Here is a 24,722-nt window from a genome sequence, read left to right on the forward strand (position 1 = left end):
TATTATAACGTTCGTATAATACTCAAAAAGAACGCAACAAAATCAAATATAATCCTTTTGTCAGGTTGATACAATAGAAAATTTTCGTTTATTGTGTTGTTTCCTCTTTGACGTTAGCTCTATCGGAACGAGCTGGTCAAACAGCGAATCTGACGGATTCATAAAAAATGAATCATCACCTTCGGTTATAATCGCTTTATTGAAATCGCGGTATATGAATCGACGCCATTATGCCGCGGAAGAATAAATAGACGCGCGGTGGCTTTCGCGTTTTTACGTTTTTACGCGAGCAACTGAAAATAACCGATGACTGGCAACCATGTGTCGTACACTTCTTCATGAACGTGCTACGTGCGGACTCGCACTTTTACAAAAGAAAAAAAGAAGCGGTATGTCGAGGCAGGAATATATATCAGGAATCAAATTGGTTGTGTAGTAATACGTATGCATCAACTTCATCTTTATTATCTCCTTGTTGTCAATGGCGTACGACGTCCCTTTTCAATGTAAAACAAATTATACAATCGGCTGTCGTTATATCACAGTCTCACGATAATTACAACTAAAACGTCCTTAGAAAAGAAAAACCTTAATTTGTCGTCGAAGCACGATAATTGTCCATGTACATACTCGCACGTGCGCGTGATAGCTGGTGGATCTGTACGTATGGGGGAATTGGTAGGATAAGAGTCTAGCCTTCGTTCGACTCGTGCCACTTTTCGCGTTCGGATTCTAATTGGGCCTTGTGTTCGACGAGATGATGCTCAAGGTAACGACGGGCGTAAGGTCGCTGAATAATCTGAAGAAACTCGAGGAGGAAAGGGGCGAATTTCTGTTTCGATGTTCGACGAGATAAGAGGAAACAAACGCCCCGCGAGGGTCGTTACATATACGGCGGCGGTGTATCAATAATGCATGGCTAACACGTGCGCGAGATAGCTCCGTATGGTGACGTTCAAAAGCTTCGCTTTCCTCGGTATTGTGCCTCGAAACGTGAAACGTGTTTCGGTCGGTTCTAACGTCGAACGAACGAGTCGTCGTTCCGTTCACCGGTGATCGGTAGTAGGTATCCACACGTCGGCGATATTTCCTCGTTTCTTGAATTCCGAAGGTCTCCTTTCACCGTCGCGTCGGTTCGTTCGACGAGTTAAATGCCACCTGATGCTTACCTTGATGAAACAGAGAGGAGGGCGAATTATATCGGGTCTATTAATCACATTGGATGGAAGCGGCAGCACACGGAAAGCGCATAGCGTAGCGATACTTGAGCGCGGCAGACGGCTGCGGTTTTACGTAGAACGTGTGCGCCCGCATTAGTCAGGGGCTCGGTCCCCGCTCGGTTTGCAAGATTAGCAGGCGAATTCGTAAACGCGCCAACTCCCTCGCCGTGTTTCCCTCGTGGCGGATCGATTACCCATCGCCGAGAGCATCCCTCGCTGCGCATTTATCAAAATTAGATACCGATCGCAGTGATAACAACAACAACAACAATTTATTGGGCTCAAGTCCAAAAGCTCATAAATAAAGCATGTCGCAGTGAAATAATACAATAAATTAACGACTCGGGTCGCACGGATCGGGATTGACGGGAGGAGGGGACGGTGGAAGGTTGAGGGTTTTTGAACACTTTCTGTTGCGAGAAGTTCTCTTCGAGTCTTTCCGTTGACACGAAATGTTTCGAAACGGAACATGAGAAAAGTTTCTCGGTTAACTCTTAGCGCAACATTTCGTCAAGTCTCTACGAACGTTTGACCGTAAGATCATCATCGCCTCATTTCTCTCCGCGCTTACTATAGTAATTTCAGATATAATTGCATATGTCGATTCATCATCTCGTATTGTCAAGGGGTGTCAGGTAATATCTTTTATTGTGTTACAAGCATAATTGCGATTAGAAACGCAATTGGAATCGAAGTAGATTAGATACAACGATCTTCGGTTTGGAAGAGCGAGACAATTTCGATTCTCGCTTGCGAGAACTGACGGATATTTCAGCTACCTTTCTGTTTCTTCCTTCCTCCGGTTCGAGGGTCGCACGAAACTGACATCTGTGCAAGAATGGTACTGTTCTTCCGAGTGAAGGCAGCACGATCTTCTCTCGACGTTTCGTCGGCGTAAAGCTACGTAATGCTCTTATCGATTGATAAACTTAAACGCGACGAAGTACGAAAGGTCGATCCAATCGCGTGTCTTACACGAGTAAACGAGTTTAGGATCTTTTCCTGTTGTTGCATTCGATCACTCCCTCTCCTGTGCTCTTCTTCTCTCGTCTCACAGTTTCTGACGTCTCGCTCGTTCTCTCTCTCTCACTCTCACTCTCTCTCTCTCTTTCTGCCTTTTGCTCGCGCGTGTATCGAAACTCTCGGTTCTAATCTGCGTGAAACGACACTCTCTTTTGGCTCTCGTTCTACTCAACGCGATGAACTTAACTAACAACGACGCGCCGATTATCCATGCACGCGACCCCTCGATCGCGGAACAGAGGAGAAACTCTTAATTATCGTCGAAGAAGGAACGTGACTGCCTTCAAAGGCGGACGAGAACGGAAAACGACGGGAGAGAAAAAGAAAAAAGAAGAAAAAAAGAAAAAAAAGTAGAGTCAGAAGCCCGGGTTGAAAACGCGTTGGATAATCGCCGCTCGTTCGTGATATGTAAATTACGGAAGCTTACGAACTGCCTTGTACTAGAAGGAATAGTCGATTAAATTGAAAACAAGGGAGATTTCAGTTCGAGTCTCCTATTTTTCTCTATTTTTCCAAGTTTCCAACACGCAACGGCCGCTTAATCGATAAAATGGTACGTGAAAAATTTCTCGGCGGAACGTTCCTTTGCAGAGTACTTCGAAGCGTACACACACAGTCACGGTGTTCGAAGAGTTTTTCGGTTGGAAGTGCTTTTTCTTTTTTTATTCCGCTCTCTGGTCCTGGAACGTGATCGACAATCACGTTCACTATGCACGCGCGTTAATACACACAAGTTAACACCGGCGTACGTGTTCGTCACACATGGTCAAAGTGTCGAGTTCACCGGTTCAAAATTCTACGTCTCTCGTGCGCGGCTTTCGTCCTTTGTTCCCCTCTTTCACAGCTTGTACACGCGGAAACGGCTCGAGGTCTCGGACCACTCGAGTTCTTCCTCGACTCGAGCTACCACGGCCCTCGTCGTCGAGCCGTACGAAGGTTCTCGTTACAACTCGGTTGTCAACGGTTCGGCCTTCTCCACGATCACGTGGAACTCGGTCTCCCTGTAGAGCCTGCCGTCGGGCACGACCATCGTTATCCGGCTGTCGACCGGCGCGGCCGACGACGCGGCCTCTCTGCCGATCACCCCGTTCTTCTTCGACACGACGTCAGGCGCGTTCATCGGCACGCTGATCCATTTCTTCCTGCTGTTTCGGCGACGCCTCCTGCAGCACCAGACGATCAGGCAGATGAGCAGTATCAAAGACGCGAGCAAACCCGCGATGATCACGACGAAGACCAGTATCGATCCACCGAGCGAGCAATGCCGCGTCTCGTACTCGACGAAGCTCGTTGGCACGCCGCTCACCTCGCCCTCGGAGCAGAGGAACGTCTCCGGCGTTTCGTTGATCGTGTTGTCCTGCGGCGGCAACGTGGGCGGCAGCCCGGCGTTCTGTTTGGTGTAAAACCTCGAGTAAACGTTGGTGTAATTGAGAATGTTGTTCTTCCATACGGGCAACATCTGACAGTCGCACGGCTGGTCGACCAGCAGGCTGTCGAGCTCCAAACGAAAGCTACCGCGGTCGAACATCATCGAGCCCTCCTCGAAGTTCACCACGCTGTTATTCTTAAAGATAAGGTCGTGTAGGTTGGTCGGCAGTGAGGCAGGCGCTGTCCTCGCCTCGGGATCCGCTCGTATCCCGAGGAAAGCGCCAATCGAGAGGCTGCCGAACGTGTTGTTCTTCACGATCACCGGCCCCCTCGCCGTCACGTCGAACGCCTCGCTCTCCAAACTCTCCACCACGCAGTTCTGTATCGCCACTGTCCGCGGACTCCTCACGATGAAGGCCTCACTTCTCACTGTGCCCATTCGCACGCCGTCCAGCATGAACGTGTGGTAAACCTCGATGTCGTTCATCGTCCTGCTGGGCACCTGGTCACCGAAGCTGCTGCCGATCACGCGCAAGTGACCGACGTCGAACTTCTTGAACGCCTGGGCCTCGATGTTCTCGATCCGACAGTTCTCCAGCCTGAGTTTCTCCGTGTGCACCAGGTTCGCGAACGAGAACGCGCTCAGCTGGCCGATCCTCACGTTCTCGAAGATGATCGCCTCGACGTCACCGCGGAACACGAAACTCGGCATCGTGTCGATGCTGCAGTTTCTCACCGATATACGCGTCCGTGTGTTCTGCGGCGAGAGCTCGAAGCTCTGTCTGACTAGGCTCAGGTTCGCCACGTTGATCAGATCCACCGCGCGCAGACCCGCCATCGAGGCCAGGCTCGAGTTCATCAGTATCACGGACGAGCAGTTGCTCACCGCTATCCTGCTGGTGTGCGGGCTCAATCTTTTGTCGCCGTCGGTGGTTAACACCAGCTCCTGAAATCAGACGAAATCGAGGCGGTTAATCAATCGGTGAGGGTTCGGTCGTTTCGGTACAGTTACCGCGGATTTTTATTTATTCCGCTGATCTCTCGGAAAGTTCTCTCGATCTCTGTAATTAGCGAGTTTCTCAAATTGGTAAAGTCGGACGTGGAAATCAGGAAAATGACGGAGCAAAAGGCGCGAGCTAGCCCGATCCGATGCCACCAGACGCGTGCCGTTAATAAGAGCTCGAATAGCTGTAATTGGACGTCTAACTGCCCTAATCGTTGGGAACACGCGCGTTGTCGCGCGCCCTTGGCGATTAACCAATATCGTTATCGTGGGCCGCGGGCTTAACTTCTCCGTAGCTCACCGAGGTTTTCCCATTTCATTTTCACCGGCTGAACGTCTCGCGATGAAAATTTCCTCCAATTACAGAGACTCGAACGTTTTCCACGTTTTCTCGTTCAATCATCGCACGTTCTTTCTATTTGACGCTACATTCTCGCACATTTATTTAGTTATTAGTAATTAATACGTTAAAATCGAGGAAAAGAATAAGATAGAATCAATGGTTGCAAAGTCAACCCAGAGAATCTCGAAAAAGATCGATCCGATTGAATCGTATTGCAGGATCGTGAATAAATCGCGGACGTAAATTTTTATGTACGAATTCACGTGTTTGAAGAGAATATAGTGAAAGAAAAAAAAAAAAAAAACATACGACCGCGGTTGGAAATTCGTTTACATTTTTGTGTAAAAATCGCTGTGCTTTGAATATTTTTCCATACGATGTGCATCGTCCGCGATTTTGCACTTTTAAATTTTCTAGAAATTTCAGCCCGGCACGCGAAACGTGCACTGACAATTTATGACAGCCGGTGAAGCGGAGCGGTTCCGTATCTCTCGATTCGCATCGATAATTTTCTCCATTCTCGACGACAGAGCTATCGACCACCCGAGTGTACGAAACTCTTGTCAGGGAAATGAAAATTCACAGTCGCGAACGGAACGAGAATCTTTACGAAATGTCGGGCAAATTTTCGAAAACTCCGCCGTCGTGATTCTATAAAATTCTTATGGTAAAAGTATGGATAGTAGTTCTTCCGGCGTTGAAAAGATTCTCTCGCGGAGGACACGTACAACTTGTCAGAAGCACGCCAAGGCAAGCGTTGCGCGCCTCGATGGGAAAGAGGAAAGGGATGGTGCAAGTTCTTCGACAGATAAACAGCCTTGTTCGTTCAGACACGTCATTTTGCAACCAGTTGCTCATCCATTCCTCCCCCCCTCCCCCTTCCGTTTTCCTTTTTTTTTAATTAATTCATTTGTGCGCGGCTCGTTGGAACACGTCACAGAGTTACCGCGAACTGCCGAGGCGCGTTCGATACCACCTGCCGCTTTACGGCTCCTTGTTTGTTAAACAATCGATGGCGAAATGCCACGCTCATACTCGCCGTGTCGACCAAACGATCGAGATATTGCAACTGATCGAGATATCGTTCGCACACGCCGACTTGGTTCGTGAGATTATCGCGTTTACCCTGGTAACGAGTACCTGATAAACAATCGTTCGTGGAAAACATTGCGCGTTCGCGTTGTCGATCGTCTCTGATGATTCATCGAGATTGTTCCTCGCGTCGTGTACGACTCGGTAGGAATCTCTGTAGATAGATAAACGAATAAACTATCTGGCTTCGGTACAATTTCATTTGAAATTTTGGAGCGGAAAAAAGAAACAGAAGAAAAAAGAACTCAATTCCACGTTACACATGGATTTGACGTGTAATGATTTTAATCGTCGTTAATCACCCGACGGAGGTTGATAGATACTGCGGTTATTTTTTATGTATAGAAATATGTGAAACACAGTTTGCCTGGATTTTTCGTTAATTTCGCGAAAGTACGAAATGTAAAGTGAGATCGAATTAATTAATCGTTAAAGCTCAACGAAACTACGCCCTGGTTCCCAATAATGCCCAATAATACCAGTCATGGGTAAAACTATCTGGAACTTTGATGAAGCGACATATTTTCCAAAAAAAAAAAAAAAAAAAAAAAGAAAAAAAGAAAGGGGGTTATTAAAACACGAGCGAACGGAGGACGTGCATTATTCAGCGGAGTTTGGAGGTCGGTCACGAAACACAGGGCGTTGAAAGAAGAAGAAGGTCTAGCGTTGGCGATGAATGGGAGTGAAAAAAGGAGGGCGCGAAGCGGATGAAAGTAAAAGAAGGGCCTGGACTCACGTCGTTGATAAAAGCGAAACCTTTGTGCCCCCTCTTTTTCCTCAGGTACGAAACACGCGTGATACGAAACTCGCTCGCGTCTCTCGCAATCTGCCCCCCTCGCGTCCCTTCCTGCCTGTCCATCCGACCTTTGTTCCCCTCTCATTGTTCTTGGTCAATTCTCGACACACAATCTCCGGCCATAGAAAAGATTACCGCGGCCGAAATACTTGTCTTCGCGGGCTGCAGCTCGTTTTTCACGTTCGAACAATTACGCGCTCACAACGTCCAGCCAACGTTTTCGCTTCCGTCTCTCGGTGTTTGCTCGCCGTCCGTCACACACCGCGAGAGAGGCAGAGAGATCGCCTCTCTCTCTCTCTCTCTCTCTTCTTTTTCCTTTTTTTTTTTTTTTTACCACGATTTCGTCGTTCGTTGCCCGACTTTTCAAACGCGTACGATGGGCTACGTGCGAACAGGGGTTTTTGTTCGAATATTCTTCGCTTTCTAACGTACAATTGTGTAGCAATTTTACCTTGAACGAAACTATCGAGAGAAGATGGCAAATTTTTCGATATCGTAGATTGAATCGTTTCACGTTTAAATGCAAGTGACTCCACACGAGAGTCTGAATTTTATTTTCCTAATAAAGCTTTGTTCCCCCCCGTGAGAAACAGAGGTAGGTACCCAAGACGTTCTTGTTTCAACGGCTGCTCTTTATTCTCTCGGCTCGAATCCTCCGCGCGTATCTCCCCCGTCGCGTGTAATTTTATCGAGCGCGTACGTGATGCTTTCTCGCATCCTCCAGATACGTTCTCGCGTATCAAAATGAGGCACAAAGTTCGCGTCGAGGGTTCCTGGTTCCTCGATTACACGGATCGACGGTGATCCCTGATTGGAAGTAGAGCTGAAACATACATTTTCTCCCAATTAATCCGTAGCGTATCGCTTGTCACGTTCGGTGAATTGAAAAAAAAAAAAAAAAAAAAGAACGAGCATCGTTTAATGGCACGTGTTGTCCCTCGAGTGTTGTCCCGGCCCGACGAAACCACGTTCGGTGTAATTTTAATTAGAAAGCACATCGGCTGCGAGCATCGATTAGAGAGACGCGTCAGGGACGTTAATGAAATGATATCTGGCAAGGGGCCGATTGCTACGAGTGTGTGATGAAACGTGGATGAAAATGAAAGTCGCTCTAATGGCGGATTGAATCTTCTGATTTTCACGTCGTGGAGTCGTTCGAATCGAACAATAGATGAGAAAGAGAGAGGCTGTCGGACGTAAAGATGTGTGTACGACTTATTAAGAATTTACGAAATAGCTTCCTTCCGTGAATTATTATTCTCTGCCCTCCTCTGTTCGTATGTTGTTCTATTCATTTAATCCATCCAGGGACCAAGCAGCATAAATTATCATAAATCTATCATAAATTATGATGGACAATTTCTTGAAACTTTGTAAAATTACACCGTCTAGGTGCCAGAAGGCAATGATCAAAAAAATACCAAGACAGTCTTTGGAAACTTCATTGTATTTTCAATGTATTTTCCACGCTCTCGATCGGACGAAGCGTTTCATGGCGACAAAAATAGTTTCCTTTCCAACCGTTGTGGTATTGTCGACGATTAAGTAATAGGCCAATGACTCGTTAATCGTCGTTCTCGTGAATTGACGGACGGTTGTTTCTTTTCCTGCGACTTCGTTGACGACTTGGGAGCAGTCCACGCCACCCGGAGTCTCCGTTTTCCAAGTATTTTCATAACCGTGCCGCCTTCTCGCAAATGGCATCCTCACGTTCTCGTCGTCCATTGCTCGTGGCTGTTACTTTTACACGGCTCATAGAGCCCCGGTTCTTTATTTTCGTTCTCCCCGGTGCCTTATTTCGCTCTCGTTAACGCGGGGAACGCGGCCAAGTTGAAGGCTGTATCTGCTAAAAGGTTCCACTCGATTATTTATCCGCGTCGTTAATTATTCAGTGGTCGCCTTGCGCGCTTGACAACTTTGTTCGCGTCGATTGTTGGAAACACGTTCTACTCCTCCACCGTCTACGAGTGTGCCTCTGAAACGATCGTCGAATTCCTTTCCCTTTTTTTTTTCTCTCCGCCGTTCTTTCAGGTGTCGTCTCGGTTCGCTCTCGTGTAAATACCAGAGGCTCCGAACGTATTACACGAACCTAATGATTTTACTTACGTATTACTCGTACCGGGAGGGCGGGGGCGTCTCGTTGCCAAGGAGCAGATAATGGGTCTGAATAAGAAACTCCAATGAGCTTGGCGGAAATGGAAAGGAGGAGCAGGGAAACGAAGGTCGGACCTGGAGAAGAGATCAGGGAAAGGAAAACGACGAGAGGAGAGAAAAGGAAAATGAGAGAAAAAGAGGAACGTCCAGTTTCTCTCGATATATTCGTAGTCACGAGTTGACGGCGCGACAAATTGGCTGAGCGTGTTCGTGAAATGCTGGCTGTATTATGCGAAATCCACGGGAGAACTCGCTGTACATTATAGAACTTGCCGCCTCTCTCTCTCTCTCTCTCTCTCTCTCTCTCTCTCTCTCTCTTGCTTTCTTCTTTTTTCCTCTTCATCCATCCGCCTTCACCTCCATTCTTCTTTTTCTTCTTCTTCTTCTTCTGCGTTGTTAGCCAAGGTTTTCCTCGCGGTATATATATTGTGTCGTTCCGCGAGCAACGTATCACCCCTTTCGCCGGCGAAAAAGCTGCCGGCTGCGTTCGCTCATTATTCAAACGGTCCAAGTCGATTTGAATTCACCTCTCGAGACTCGCTCGGTAATTGGCCCCTCGTTATACGGGAAACGTCACCATCGAAAGTATCTTGGAACGCGCGCGCGCGCTTGCGATTGTGGAAAACGGTCGATCCGTTCCTCGTCTAATCCGGTAGCAGTCCACGCGACAGAGACCACGCGATCTTCGACGCCGATGATATTCGATCCGTAATTTATCCGACCCACGGTCGACCACTTCCTTTATCCGCGCACGCGACACGAGGCGCCTACGCGACTCGCGGTCGCCACGATATCGCGAACTCTCGTTTGGATAAACGAGAAATGAAAATTTTGCTCTCGATGAGCACATGTGCACATTCGACGTGTTCGTTCGACATTTGAGAAAAATAGGCCGCCGTTTGGAGCTAGTCGGGAAATGTCGGTCGGTCGATTTTACAGCGAGCAGGTTCAGATCGCTACTTGGCTGACTACCATTTACCGGATTGTCAGGTTAGCTCAGAGTAGAGCTGTACACGTGCGCTGACTGTAATTTAGTTCGTCTGGAGGTTAGAACACGTTGGAGCTTGGTGTCAGTGGTGTGTCGTGCAACGTTACTCTCGAAAGACCTGTTTTTAAATACCAGCGGATTGAGATTTGATGTAAGATGCAAATGTTGCACAACGGTCTGATCCAGTCCACGCTTCGTGATTTAAAATTCACCGAGCCGCCTCTCTTTCTCTTTCTCTCTCTTTTCGAAATTTATCGTTTCGTTCGTTTAATTTTACTCTTCCGTCGTCCTTTTTTTTTTTTCGCGGAACGTTCGAGCCGATTGGTTTTCACGACGCGTAACCGGCTGTTTGCCTGCCGCGGACGTTTCGTCACGGACCAGAGCTTCACGGATCGAGCTGTGCCACATTGTACTCCGGACTCTTGCACGGTGTAATTCCTCGCGTCGCTTAGAAACGTAGCGACCTGTATCTCCAGGGACAAAGAACGCTTTATCTTGGCTCGGCAACGACGTCGGAATGCCTCCAAGGGCGCGCGATAAACGAAACTTCATTGTGTACCGGAATTCGTAGGTGTAATAATAGGTGATTCGAAGCGGGGCCTTGAGACAGCTCTCCTCTTCTCTCGATAACGTGCGTGCAAGTTGTTTTTTTTTTTATAAATCCAGTCATCTCGAGTCCCGCAAGTTTCTTTTCCAACTCCAGATCTCCAGGTATTTTCCAAGATTTTCTTCGTTTCTCTTTCTCTATTTCTTCCATTGACGATCAAAAGTACGACATGGCTAGGATCAGACGATAAGAAGGAAAGACTTAACATAGTATCGTCATAGAAGACGACAGTAATTTCTGCTATTAGATTATTAAAATTTGGAGTATTTGATGTCATTCTGTATTTTACACGCTCTGCGACGAAGAAATCAAGTATTCGAAATTAATTTCTCAATTTTTCCTTTTACCAGCAATTGGTAACGACTCGTACGACACAAGATTCAACTACCTCGGCTTCGACTGAGATTTCGGTTCAAACAAGTACAACTGTGACATTTAGCTATCACAGGGTGCGTTCCACTTTCTCTCACGAGTTTGAAAATATTTGAAAGAAAAAAAAAAGGAGAAAGTTATCGAAACAGAAAACTCCGAAAAGGAGAGAAGAAGAACAGATCAGGGTAGAGGGAAGAAGCGTGGATGATGGATCTTCACGTGACCACGATCCGTCAGGGGCGGCTGCTATTTTTCTCAGCGCGCAGTATTTTTCCCTGAGGCGGCGGGGGCTGTTTTACCTGTATCAGTCCCGTGTAATAAATATCGGGGAAGAAGGGCGAGGACGAGGGATAGGGGGGAGAGGGTTGGATAGGCAGGTGGGAAGAGGCCATGCACCTTACCTACCTGCCAGCAGTGTCTGGCCTGCGATTTGCGTAAACACGCTTTAATTTATGGAGGTTTTCGCTCTGCGTGAGCCGACCGCACCGCCCTCGCAATTTACGCGGGAACCCCCTACGCGCCTTCAAGATTAACCTCTTTCTCTCTCTCTCTCTCTTTCTTTCTTTCTTTCTTTCTTTCATTCATTCATTCTCTTTCGCCCCTGTCTTCCGCTTTTATTTTGACAACCCCTAGTTGCAGCATGCTTTATATTTCTTCTTGGGGGGGGAGTTCGCCACGCTTTTAACCGGAGGGGTGGCCCCGTGGTAAAATCGACGCGATGATGGAACGACGATCGGATCGCACGTAACTCCGGTGTTCCGGCCCGCGATAACGACCGTCCCGCATGTAATTCGTTCGTTAAAAAGTCTCGTGTCTCGAACACCCCGAAAGGGTGGAAAGCGGCGTCTCTCTCTCCCTCGGTTGCGTGCAAACTCGATTTAGGCCTTTATCTTCTTCTCTCTTTCTCTCGTTCTCTCTACCTCTGTTCGCTATCGGAATAACGCCAACCACGAACAAAAGACCGTCTTCTGTTGGTCGCCGCGTTGTCCGTGATTTGTCGCGAGATAGAAACGACCGGTGGGCCGCGACTCTCGAGGATCCTCTCGACGAATTCGGTGGGAAAGGGATTGGAAGATGGTGACGGAGAGAAAGATTCGAGACGATGATTGGCCTTTGGTCTCCTGGGCCAAGGGGACACGAAACGAAAGTAGGCAAGTTAAAACGCGACGGGCTATTTCGCGTTTAAGGGGTAGGGGAGATATAGAAGTTTCTTTCTTCTCTCGGAGGGTTGCGATCGTTGCTCGCCGAGATTTAGAACGGGCTGCGTAAAACTTCGCTCGCTCGTCCCGTACGTTTCCTTTCGGTTTTATTTCCTTTCACGATATCTCCTCGCCGTGTCGATTGTGTGTACGTGTGTTTCTCTGTCGGTATACGATAGCGATCGAGCCGCGCGCCGTGAAAGGCTCTAGAGAAGACAAAGGCAGAGTTTTTCTTAGCTAGGTGTCTAACGGTGAACAACATACCTCTCCTTCCTCTTTACAGTCGCAGGTCAGCCTGCCGTGAGGATCGCAGGAGCACGGAGGGTAGTCGCACCTGTTCATCGAATTGGTCAGGGCGCCCTTGAACAACAATCCGCTCGAAAAGAGTCCGAGGACAGCGCTTCCCAACAGCAATCTCGTTGCTCCCATTTTGCGCCTCGGCCTCTCACCCTCTTCTTCCTCCTACTTGTTCCGACTTTATTGCTCTTGCTTCGGCTATCGTCCCCTCTTCCTCGCCACGTTTACGCCCGGCGGTTGATATCAGCTGATACTACGTCGAGCCGACCTGGATGCCGTCTCGACATGTCTCCGTCTTGGATTTACCGCTTGGAATCCAATCACACGTCACTCTCGGGAAAAGCTCACCGCTCCACCTCCTCGCCCTGTTGAACGTGATACACCCTCGACGCTGGGGAACACAAATCACACGAAAATACCCGACGCGAAGAACACACTGAGTCCCGTGCCGGCGGGGTCTGACACGCCACGCGCCACTACGTAATTCTGTCGGTCATGTTGCAGTCAGGATCCCCATGACTTTTCTCTCTTTCTCTCTCTCTCTCTTTCTCTCACGCGTGACGACTTTCCACGATGCTTCCGCCTCGGTCGGTCGTCATTCGAGCTGTCGCGAGACGGGTTCCAGTTCGACTACGACGTCATCCCCGTCGTTATTTTCCTTCGTTCGGCCGGAAACATCCAATTACACCCGTGATACCGTGCAACATCGTCCAGCATCACGGCCAGCCTCCGCCGGCCTCTGTACGTTTCATTCGACCTTGCACCCGAAAATCCAGCTGCAACGATAGAAAAATTGTGAAATTCTTGGACAGTCGCCCTGTCAAACGTTTCCATTTCGTCTCGGCCATCTCGAGAAGATTCTGTGTGTGCATCGTTTCTCTCTACTCTTTCATTTTTTCCCCCCTCCATTCTTTTCGTCGACGTGGACCGATTTGATAAATCGAGCCACTCGAGCCCGCGAGATCGTTATCATCGTTCACGGTGCTGCATCCACCGTAATCGAGAATTCCGCTTACGTGCTTTACCCGGCCTTCTTTCCTCGCTTTTCTTGTCTTTTTTTCTTTTTTTTTTCTTTTTCGTTTTTAGTTCCCCCCCGAACGAAAAGAGAATATAACGCGTGCCATTGTTACGACAGTGAATCACAGAGGCGTGCGTCGCGATGAAAAATCCACGTGATCTCGTTGCTCGTCGCCACAGCTGTAATCATCTCTCTCTCTCTCTTTCTCTCTTTCTCTCTCTCTGCAGCCTGGCTTTCTCTCTTGTGTACTCTCGCGTGACTAATTATAAACGTTTTCCCTAGATTCCGCCGCTATCGGTGGAACTTTGACGCGTTCAGCTACGCGAGATCGGCCGTTTAAAAACTTGACAAATTCCAGTTTGCTCGTCGATCTTCAAACATTCTTTCAAACAGCGTGGATTGACTCTAGCGATTTACTAGATTCGAGTTTATTTTACGGTTGAAAAACAATTCGAGTACTCCAGATCGTCGAGCCGGGCATCAGTTACGCAAACGAAGAAAGAAATGGAAGGAACGAAGAAGAAACGAGCGCGATTTCAAGGACGTGGCAAAGGAATCTTTGTCGAATCCGGTTTGATCGGCTTGATTCTGATTTACATGTGAGAAGGCGTACGCCAGGTCGTTCTTCCGTTTGCTCGTGCGCTGGGAGCAAGTGCCGCGCAACTTCCTCCGCCGAGACGGGATTCCGTGTTATGCGAGAGCACGCGACACGCACGCTCGACACACACGCCGCTGCAAGTTAAACACTTTGCCCTTCGGGGAACGCGAACGCGATTACACAGTCGCGCTGTACTTCTCGATTGCTCGGGCGCAGCCTGACGCGCATTAAATTCATAGTTGTTCTCCAACTGGAATTACGCTACGCTGCACAACAGAAATCACTCCGATTTTACACTTCGATTCTGGGGGGGGAAATATCGGGCTAACCAGAGAAACCCCGATCGCGACTTTTCGGTTTAGAGAGAGCCGATTTAATTTGATTCTTTACAACTTTCACACTAGAACTAACCGGCGACTAGAGCAGAGAATTTTTCTCGGAGATATTAAAGTAAAGAAAGTAAAAAAGCTACAGTATGATAGATCAACCGAGCTTTTAATTTGTATATCTTGCGAAAAATTACTTGAATCTTTGAATATACACTGTCTCTACATCTATAAGTTTTTCTAACAAAAATCACAAATTGGTCGTTTTGACCATTTTGGTAGTTCTAGCGTTAAAGATAGAGATAACCCATTTATGCACGTGTCGCGTGGGGTATCAGGTCTGAGGAGCCAGCTAGTTAATTTTTTAACTTTTCGTTAAAGACAACTCGTACCATACAAGTGTCCCTTTATCGTTAAAATCGCCGATCGAAACGAAGTTTAGTATCGCTGTGACGCAATTATCGCGATATTGTGACCAAACCACTGACTTCTCTTTGAAAAGAGAAGCTCCATGTTCGCGATTTTTAATGGGAAATAACTCGCGCTGATCGTTGACACCTCGTTAATTGTGTCAAAATCTTTCCACTCTTGTAAAAGCGGAATCTACGAACTGGCAACGTGTATTTGACGAGAAAAAGTCGTAGAGATTGTAAAGATATACGTCAGTCGCGTTTAGACCTCTCGAAAGATAAATTCTCATTCTAAGAAACCGCGGCAATTTCTTTTTCCCCCTCGATTACGTCTGATATTTCCAGTGGTATGCCAGAGTTTTCAGATCGCGTAAACGCGCATCCAGATGTTCGCTGGTAATTGCTATCGTTCGAGCGTTGCGTAACTGGAGTGGATCAAACTGTCGTGACACCGAGCCGCGTCTACTAATATCAAGCCTCGCTTGCAAACGTATATTACGCAGGAATTTTTGATCTAGTTTCGAGAAGGTCGTTCAAACACCAGCTCGCTCGCTCGCTCGTTATCGCGATGAAACTTTTTCAAACAAGCTCTCTCTCTGTAATCTGGATTCCACGTTTGGTTACGAGAGAGAAGGGATTACGATTCGTTACGTTTCGTCTTTTAGATTAGTCTCGTAGAAAGGACTGATAGCAATTAGCGTTGTGACGTGTTGTGTATTTTTGTTTAGTGGTGTTTTCAAGTCGTTTCGAATGAAAACTAACATTTTCCAAGTTGCGTAGACGTATACGAGTACAGTTCGAATATTGTTTGCCGAGAGATCGGCTATTTCAGAGTGTCGCAAGACGAGGAAAAATTCACCGCCGAGTTAGAAAATGATTACGTTCTAGCACGTTCCAGCTTGTCACGGGCAATAGCTTTTAATAATCGGCTTACGTGCAATGACATTTTAAACTTGCAGTACTGTGTCTAACAGCTAGCCTTTTGAGTCTTTAACGAGCTACATTTTAGTTTCTATTTAGTCACTCGTGATAAGAGCCGTTTATTTCTGAATAAATACGTAATAAATATTACTGTAAGCGGTAAATAATTATTTAACCAAGTTAGTACTTAAATAGTATAAATATTTATGTATGTAATAGTACTTAAATAGTATAAATAGTATACTAGTATACTATTTATAGTATAATAATATACTATATAGTATAATAGTATACTATTTTTATACTATTATAAATATAATAGTATAAATAGTATAAATATTTATGTATATAATAGTATATTTATACTATATATATATTTATTTATATATATATATAATAGTATAATATTTGATACTTATTTAACGAATAATATATATGACAAACAGAGAGGGAAAAAGTGAAAGCCAATAACGAATGGCCAAGCGAAGTATGCCAGTCTTAAGATGTGAGAGATGGAGGATTTATTAAGTGAATCAATTCTAATAGTCCGGTCAGAGAGAAACTGGAGATTTAAACTACTTTGGCATTCAGTTCACTCTTATTTACTTCGATTCGTTGAAACGAATTCACTCTCGAACTTCAGAGTTACCGAATAAAAATTCTGAACAATACCCACGTGCGAGCGTGGGTACAAATAAGAGAAGACACACGAGATTATCGAATAATCAGAGCTCTTTCTTCTTCGGCTCGTCGGTGAAACGACTGTTCATTAAATCTCGATAAATCGCGGCATTCTCAATGTCTCCGTGAACGCACGTGTCGTCGTAGTCTTTCGTAAGATTGCCGCGGGTTCAAGAACGCGGCCGTATTTAAATATTCCAGTGTTCAAGCAACGAGGAGAGAGTTGATTGGCGTTCCTTTCAGTTAGTTAAATCGTGCCAGAGTAGCTGTTCCTTTCCCCGAGGACGGGTATTCCGACACTGATCTTCACGTTGCGAGTTGTGTAATTTGCTTTGAAAAATCGATCGGAGAGGTTTTACGGAAGATGATCGATACAGTCCAACATTCGCACGAGTCATAATTTTCCACGAGAGTAGAGAAGGGAAAGAGAAACGTCTCTAACTTCTCATCGAAACAACCGGAACAACCCTCCTCCAGAAGAGAAATCACAGACTTGCCGTTGGGAAGATCGTCTACTATACACTCCAACGTTCACTCGTGTCGTAATTCTCCTCGAAACGGAGAGATCACAGACTACGGTCTCTACGAGACAGGAAGATCCTTCGTCTAACGCGAGGAGGCGAAATCCCCCGCTAATTTGGCGCGCGAAAACGACAAAAGAAAGAGCCGTTTTGTAGAAACGTTGTAGCTGGCGATTTTAATGAATTAAAATTTCCATTCGTCGAGCGAGAATACAGGTCGGTGATAAGAGGGGGAGCGGATTGAATGAAGGAGAAGAGAGAGAGAGAGAGAGAGAGGCGCGTCAATGGTCGTGAAAAGGGTGGCGCGAATGAAAGGCGGGTCGAATTTGAAAAAAATAAAAGGCAGGAGAGAATTTTTCCGCGAGCTTGACTCTTCTCGAGAGCGCTGCGCTCTTAATTTCTTCCGGTCCTTTCTCGTCTCTGTCTTCTCTCTCTCTCTCTCTCTGCGGACACGGTATCAAAAAACTCCAGAGTCGACTTGTTGATTAGTCTAACGAGCACGCGGTGCTCGATTCGTCCCTACCGGCGAGTTAAAAGATTTCGAACGCGCGTTATTGCGCGCCGTCTTGAACGTGGGATCCTCGTTAATCCCATTTGTCACACTGCGACCGGTGATAAATGTGATTATGTTTACGCGGCCGGGCGAGGGAGGTGGGCGGGACTGAGAGTTGCCAGACGACGTTCAAGTCCTTTGACGAACGTTCAATTTTCCTTTCCACGTTCGATTCAGTGTCTCGCGACGAGACACCTTTGAGCACACCTCGGAAACTTCACAGAAGAACGAACGCTTGTGTTCGTTTCTTTGCCCTTTAATTATCGCACTATCGTCTCTCGCGTCGCGAGCTGTGAATTTCACAGGGAGTCGTTCGACGAAGAATCAAAGGACGATGCGATGCAACTGTGATCCGAGTAACTGGAGCGGGTGGAATCGGATAATCCACGCTTTTTTTTTTATATACACTCTCAGGCTAGGACTAGGCACGAGCGTTGTTCTATAGTCGATAGGATTCTGACTTGACGAGCATATTGAATACAACGGGTGTCGCAAAAATATGGATGATCTTGCGCGATACAGACCATAGTCTACCTCCGGTCCGTTTCAAGGTTCCACGTTGCAAAAATGTCGAACGATCGCGAAACGAGTGAGAAACGATGGAAGCGGACCGCGCGCAATCTGGTAACGAGCGCCAACCGGTTTTCACTTCGAATCGATACGCTTCTTTGTACATCGTATTTCCTCTTGGAATTCGCATTTTTTTTTTTTTTCTTTTCTTTCTTTACTCTGGCACCGATCAACACATCGCGGAACGCGAGTATACGAGCAAGCGTGAGCGATTAATTGGCCACCGTGCACTGACGTTGCTCTCTGGGCGACAACGCTCCGATACTAACTAACGAACCAACGAATCACGACGAGGCTCGCTACGAAACTATCGTTCGCCAACGAGAGGCGAACCTAACCGGAAAAACACCGGGGAAGATATAGAATTCAGATCGAGTACCTTGTGAGGGAACAGATAGATTCAAGAATCTTTAATCATTGGATTAAACGAACTATTTTTAACACTAGAACTACCAAAGCGGTAGTTCAAATGACCAATTTATTATACTAATTTTTTTAGAGTAATTTTTAGAGCGGATTTACAATGTTACATGTTTTAGAAATTCGAGTGATTTTTTTGTAAAATATATGAACATCGTATTGTAAAATTATGTAAACTATAGTGTTCATTATCGTATTATTAATTTTTATACTTTAATCTTCGGTAGTTCTAGTGTCAAGTATTTCCAATGGTACTTTCCAAGATACTAGAATTCGGGATAGTGTCGAATGAATAGTCGTTCCGAAAATGAAAACGATACTTTAAAACAGACTCGAATATAGTAGTGTTGGGACCGAGTAGATTTGAATCTCTAATCATTGGATTCGAACTCTTTCCAAGTATTTCTAATTTTTTTAAGTAACTCTCAAAGATACTCGAGTTTAGGAGAGTTTCGAACGAGTATTTGTTTTGCGAGTGCTTCCGAAAATGGAACAGACTCGACTATCGATAGATAGTGATGGGATCGAGTGCCTTAGTTTACGTTTGTACGTCTTTAAGTATCTTCTTTCGTTGGAATACTGATCGTGGTAAATTGAATACAAAATCATCATATATATTTACCGATAACATCTACCGAAATGTCTATTTTGGGTAAACCATTTCGGATAAGATTTTGTCTGTGTCTCAGAGACTTTTGATTGGGAAATAGAACTTTCTGTTTCTCGAAAGCATTCTTCCTTCTCTCGAGCACAAAACGAAACTTGATTCGGATTTGTAAGCGTTGGACTTGATCCGATCTCCGGCAAGAGGAACGAACGCGGTACATACCTTAACGAGAGAAACGAGCAAAGGGAGAGAGGTGGAGAGAAATGAGTCGGAGTCGATGGACGAATCGATGGTGGTGGTCAGGTCGGGCCGACGTGGATGGAAAACTGGCGTGGAGAAGGAACGCGGTGCAGAAAGTTGCGTGCGTGCGTGCGTGCGTGCGTGCGTGTAGGTTTATTTGCCAACGTGTAGAGGAGGATGTTGCCGAGGAAATTATTCAACCTCGTCCACGGAACGATTTTCGCGGTCGGCTGGTTAAACATTTCGCCGCGGCTGATTTACTTTTCGTTAATGGATATTCATATATGTTCCAAGCTATTTGCTCAGGCTCTCCGCGCGGTCGTACAGTGTTCTAGGGCACTCGTTGAAAACTTTGCTTCTGTCTCGTAACACGTTGTTTCCCCCTCGCGCGCGATTTCCATTGACGCGCACGCGACAACCACGAGACAAGCGCGAGCAAAATCACTTTCCCATTACGTGATCGCGACGAACGTCTACAACATCCACGGAATCACACTGGCGAGGTATGTCTTGTGTCACGGTGGATGTTATTCTTGTGGAAAAGACACGGGTGAGTAGATTCGGGTCGTGGAATAGTTAACTATTTAGCCGACCATCTGGTTAAACCAGAATAGAGCGCAACGTGATTGTCATGGTAACTAGAATTTAGTTCGTTACGAACGAGCGACTGGCGTGCACATCCTGATTCTCTAATTGGGAGATATCTTCCGATATTTTTCGGCGTTCCTTCCTGACGTAATTCACCCGGATCGTCAGAAACTGTCGAAACAAAATTATTTAGAGCTGATCAGTGAATTAGATAAGATCCATTTGACTTTCATATTTTCAATCACGTTCACGAAAATAAATATTAATATGCACAGACATCCGTAGTTTCTTCTCAGTCAGCTACCCGAACACGTTACGTTTTCCATCCTTTCTAGATTCCGTACGCGAATGATTTTCGATCGTGTATTTCCTCTCTCCGTTCTCTTCGATCCCAATCCGAAAGCCCGTTCCTTATTTCAATTTCTTATCTGCTCTTTCGCGTGGTTATCGTCACCGCGACTTCTGCGAACTGGTAAATCGCTGGCAATTCTCAGCTACCGATAACAGCGGGGGAAACGAGGGAGGAAAGCAAAGGAGAAGGAAGGAAGCACCCTCTCGATGGCCGAAGCTCGTTCGACGACGATCGAGACTTCTTTACGCCGCCCCCCTCAAGGGATTAAGATCGGATATCTCGAAGGTCAAACTCTAGCCGTTAGCCGGGTGAGACAACGGATAATCCTGCAATCACGGTCGAGCTCTCGTTCCAATATATATATATATATATATATATACATGCTATAGATATACATCGAAAGGTTCGATTAATCGTTCTGTTGGAAGTGGCGCGGATAAGAGGGCACGTCGGGGGTACTTTCTTCCCATCGAATCGAATTCCACGGGCGTTTATTTCACTCGGAGGAAGAACGAAATTGGCCGACGCGATTCGATTCCGTTATCGCCGAGACGATATATACGAAGTTTCGTTATTTTTATCGACAGCTCGCCCACCGACGGAAGAATCCCACCGACCGGTGTATTCGATTACGATCGATTCGAAACGATACTCTCCGACACGCTAATTCGCGACAAACAGATTTTCCCACTGGCGCCATAAATTTTGCAAAAAGAGAAGTTGAAGGGAAATAGGGAGAGAGAGAGAGAGAGAGAGAAGATCTGGCTATTTTTATCCACTACGAACAAACCTGTCGAGAAATTATGCTCTTACAGAAATCGTTACGCGCGATAAAGCGCGTACATCGGGGCAAAGTCAATTTACCGCGCGAGTGCGCTCCAGCCGGTCCGGTCCCATGTGGTGTTGTGTGGACGTCGTCGAGTTTTCGGGGGGAGGGGAAAGAAAAAAAATCAAAGCGCACGCGTGTGTGCGTGTGTGTGTGTGCGCGAAGCCCGGTGAAATTTCTTTCGGTGTCTGACGATAGCGCAGGGTAAACGCGGAAGCATCGATGTCCACAGCCTTCGGAACGGAGCGTAGAACGTGCAGTTGCGACTAAACGATCGCATCGAAAACCGATATGGCTACCCTTTCGATACGCGAAACGTTTGCACAGCGCTACGTACAACGCGGCTGTACACACTGTGCAGCTGCGACGAGAAAAATGTTGGCAGAACGTCTCTGTGGCTCGACAGCTGCGCGCCGGTCGACGCGTCTCGTGTGAACGATTACCATAACGTCGTTCCATTCAAAGCAAATCGTTTGGTTATTATTATCGTTGCTGCTTCGACTCAACGTTGCCCGTTGCACAAGTTTCAGAAGTGAATTCTTTCTCGAGAAGAACGCGAGCAAGCGGGAGTAAATTTAGAGGAGGAAATCGCTCGTAGCGAGTGAGAAGGGGGACGGACGATGGAGTTAATCGACGATCAAGTCGGATCCTCTGTCGAAGACGACGCACGACGGCTGACACGCGTCACGACAGCACGCACGTACGTACGTGCCACGTGGGAAACGACGCGTTACATGAACGATTGAACCCGACGACACCGATCCCATTCGGTCATCCGAGACTGCTACGTATTGGTTTGCCCACGCGATCGGCTGGCTGGCCAGGCTTATTTCCGCGATTGTCGTCGTCGTCGTCGTCGGTGGTCGTAGACGATATAACGCGACTCATTGACCGAGTTCTTTCTTCTACGTGTGGCTTTAGGCGGACAGTCACACCCATTGTTTGCATCAGCCGCGGAAAAATCCGTCGGTATTTCGCGACGCGCTCTAGCGTCATCGTTCGTACCGTCGTTGCCGTGTCATAGTTATGCAACGATCTTTCGAGGATGTTACCCGCGGCTCGCACGGGTTGTCGCCGTTGGAAGGTCAAGCATTCCTCCCGAGGATCAAGAGAGAGTAGGAGGAAAGAGTCGCGCGCGATCGACGCCTCTGTAACCTTTTGCATCGCGTGATCTTCACTCGTGAACTTTTCACTAGGCTCCTCCTCGTTATTATTATTATTATTATTATTGAGCTGCTCGCGCTTCAGATCTCGAGGACTCGTGTCGCGCTTCTTGTTTCTTTCTCTTTTCTTTATTCTCAGAGTGTGGGAGATTGGTTGGAAGGTGAAACACACTGTGATACCGCGATCGATCGCGCAGAATCGCCTCGAGAGGCACGACAAACGACGTTTGCACGACGCCGCGAGACTTGGAGACGACGATAATTTGGACGAGACGATCTTTACCTCGGTGTATCTCGACACGATATACGCACGACGCGGCGTAGACGACGCGCGAACAGCAACTGGCCGCCTTTCGAATTCGCGGCTGGTTTGCACCTCGGCGACGGTTATCGCGCGACACCAGTCCCCCCCACTTCTCCCGCATTTCCCCCACCAGCTCGCGCTTGAACCCCCCACTCCATTTTCTTCTCCACTTGATGCCGTGCCACGCCGCTACGGAAAACGCGCGTACCCCTCCCCGCCGAAACAAGTGGACCTTCCCTCCCTCGCGTGCTTTTCAGTCGGTCTTTTGCCGTCTTGAGGTGTGCGTTGTTACTCCGTTTTCGGTGTTTCTCTCCTTTTTGCGAGCAGAGAGGAACAGAGAAAAAATCGCGGGGCGGAGAGGTTACATATAAAGTTTCGTCGAGCAAACTTACATTTGCACTCTACATGCCGTTATCGCGGCGTTCTTTCTCACCCCTCTCCCTCCCCTCCCCTCCCCCCCACCCACCCACCCACCTTCCCCTCCGGCTCCGTTTTTCACGTGTATCAAATCGATTCGCCCTTGCACCTTTAAGTTATTGCGCGACACGCTCCCGTTATGAAATATCTGCACGTAAACGTGGGTCACGTATCGGGCCGCGCCAACAACGCTTCGCGCGCGAAAACTTGCGGTTGAAAACGGTACACGCGAAAGCCGAGCCGAGTTATCATCGGCATGATTCGTTTGTCGTGAAATCCAAGCCGGGGTCCGGTCCGAGCCGAACGAATTTACGAATCGGATCGTTTAACGATCGTGTTTGGCTCGACGAGAGATCGGGATCGCTGCTGTTTCATTCGAGGAGGCTCGTTTCACGCGTTTCGCCACGTTATCTTATCGCCGTATCGATCGAATCTTCGTCGTTTACTTCCTCCTCTCTTCTCCCCCTTCTTTCCACTCTTTCTCTTCGTGCCGCACAGGCGAATTTCTTATCAACTACGAACGATAAGGCGACACCGATAACACCAGCGAATCGCAGCCGCCAGTGCTGTTTGCAGCGATTATTTCATCAACGTGCTCCTCTTTCTCTCTTTCTCTTTTTTTTTTTTTTGTTATAACGTTAACTGTCGTGCAAGATTCATACGTTATGCTCGCGGCAGAGAATATTTAATAATTTTTGTAAAACGTTTACGTTGCAATATGTAAAAATGCTATGGGAAAGCGCGACTCTCATTTTGCGGTATTATCTAGTTATTTATGTTATTTAAAATTTTCATTCGACTCTCTCGATGATATTTTAATCGTTTGGAAATATTTATCGAAATGGGAATGTCGCCGGTGATTATTGTGGCAGTCAACGTGTTAACTAATTGCAGTTTCGGTATCGAGTGCTCGTATTGGTTTACGGACAAATTATTCTCGATCGAACGAAACGATTGTTTCATTCCATTGAAAGAGATGCGTTGCTTCCTTTAATTAGAAAGAGAGGAATTAGAATCTTCATCAGAGAAGATCTAAACGTAAGAAGATTAGCGTGATCGAGCTTGGAAATCCATGCTAATTGAATTGACACATTTATGCATTTATTAGAATCGCTCACGGTCCCTTCATTGCGATTAGGATTGAAGTATGTTTAATTCCGTCGCTTCGAAAAAAATATTTCATTCTCCTCACGATTGTCGAAATTTCGCTATTTTATTTTATTCACAGAGAAAGCAGCGCTATTTTTCGAAGATTTTTTGTTTAACGACAGAGTGATCAATTAAAATGTAAAAATCGTATCAGAAGAATAAAAGCGTAAGGGATCTATTATATACGAAAAATTCGAATTTCTAGAAATGGATCGTTATAAATTCATAGAATTTCTACCAAACATTCCTGCTCTCGAATTGGTCGTTTATTTTCTATTCATTTCTTGCGCAGCAGATTCTCTCCTCTTTTCCCTCGATCTGATTACCAGAATTTGTACGCAGGTAATTTCACTTAACCAACTCTCGGAATTTTTCTACATCTGTTCCACCAAGAATAGCTGCCCAATTTCTGAATTAGTCCAATTTCGTTATCCGTTATAATTGGATTAATTTTGTCATATTCTCTCACGTTTCGTTCAGTTTTACTTCTCTTTTCTTCTCCGTTACTTTTGTCACCTTTTCATCAAAGAATCTCCAAAGTAAGTAAATATTTAAATTAAAATTTCGATCATTTTGATTGCTCTGACGTCAAAAAA

At 46.5% G+C, this 24,722-nt stretch overlaps 1 protein-coding gene across 3 annotated transcripts; it reads right to left on the reverse strand.

Annotated features, from left to right (window-relative positions):
• Nucleotides 1-443: 443 nt before the first annotated feature.
• Nucleotides 444-22,683, reverse strand: LOC122529016. Of its 3 annotated transcripts, none has more exons than XM_043654732.1 (3): nucleotides 22,540-22,683; nucleotides 12,430-13,238; nucleotides 444-4,557 (listed from the first exon to the last, which is right to left on the reverse strand). In XM_043654732.1, the coding sequence occupies exons 2-3, from the start codon at nucleotides 12,592-12,594 to the stop codon at nucleotides 3,187-3,189; spliced, it is 1,536 nt and encodes a 511-aa protein (XP_043510667.1). In that variant the 5' UTR covers nucleotides 12,595-13,238; nucleotides 22,540-22,683; the 3' UTR covers nucleotides 444-3,186. The 3 variants fall into 3 exon arrangements, with proteins under 3 accessions (XP_043510667.1, XP_043510668.1, XP_043510669.1); XM_043654733.1 differs by lacking the exon at nucleotides 22,540-22,683 and adding an exon at nucleotides 22,249-22,311; XM_043654734.1 differs by lacking the exons at nucleotides 12,430-13,238; nucleotides 22,540-22,683 and adding an exon at nucleotides 6,786-7,091.
• Between the last annotated feature and the right edge of the window lie 2,039 nt (nucleotides 22,684-24,722).

Source organism: Frieseomelitta varia, unplaced genomic scaffold (assembly GCF_011392965.1).
Source record: "Frieseomelitta varia isolate USP_RPSP 00005682 unplaced genomic scaffold, Fvar_1.2 scaffold_275, whole genome shotgun sequence".
NCBI classification, from domain to species: domain Eukaryota; kingdom Metazoa; phylum Arthropoda; class Insecta; order Hymenoptera; family Apidae; genus Frieseomelitta; species Frieseomelitta varia.

What these genes read in the sequence shown, in the direction of transcription:
- LOC122529016 (XM_043654732.1), bottom strand. Translation starts at nt 12,594, where the DNA reads ATGGGAGCAACGAGATTGCTGTTGGGAAGCGCTGTCCTCGGACTCTTT. An exon ending in ACTGTAAAGAGGAAGGAGAG is followed by an intron (nt 4,558 to 12,429) that starts GTATGTTGTTCA and finishes GTCTGATTTCAG; the next exon opens with GAGCTGGTGTTAACCACCGA.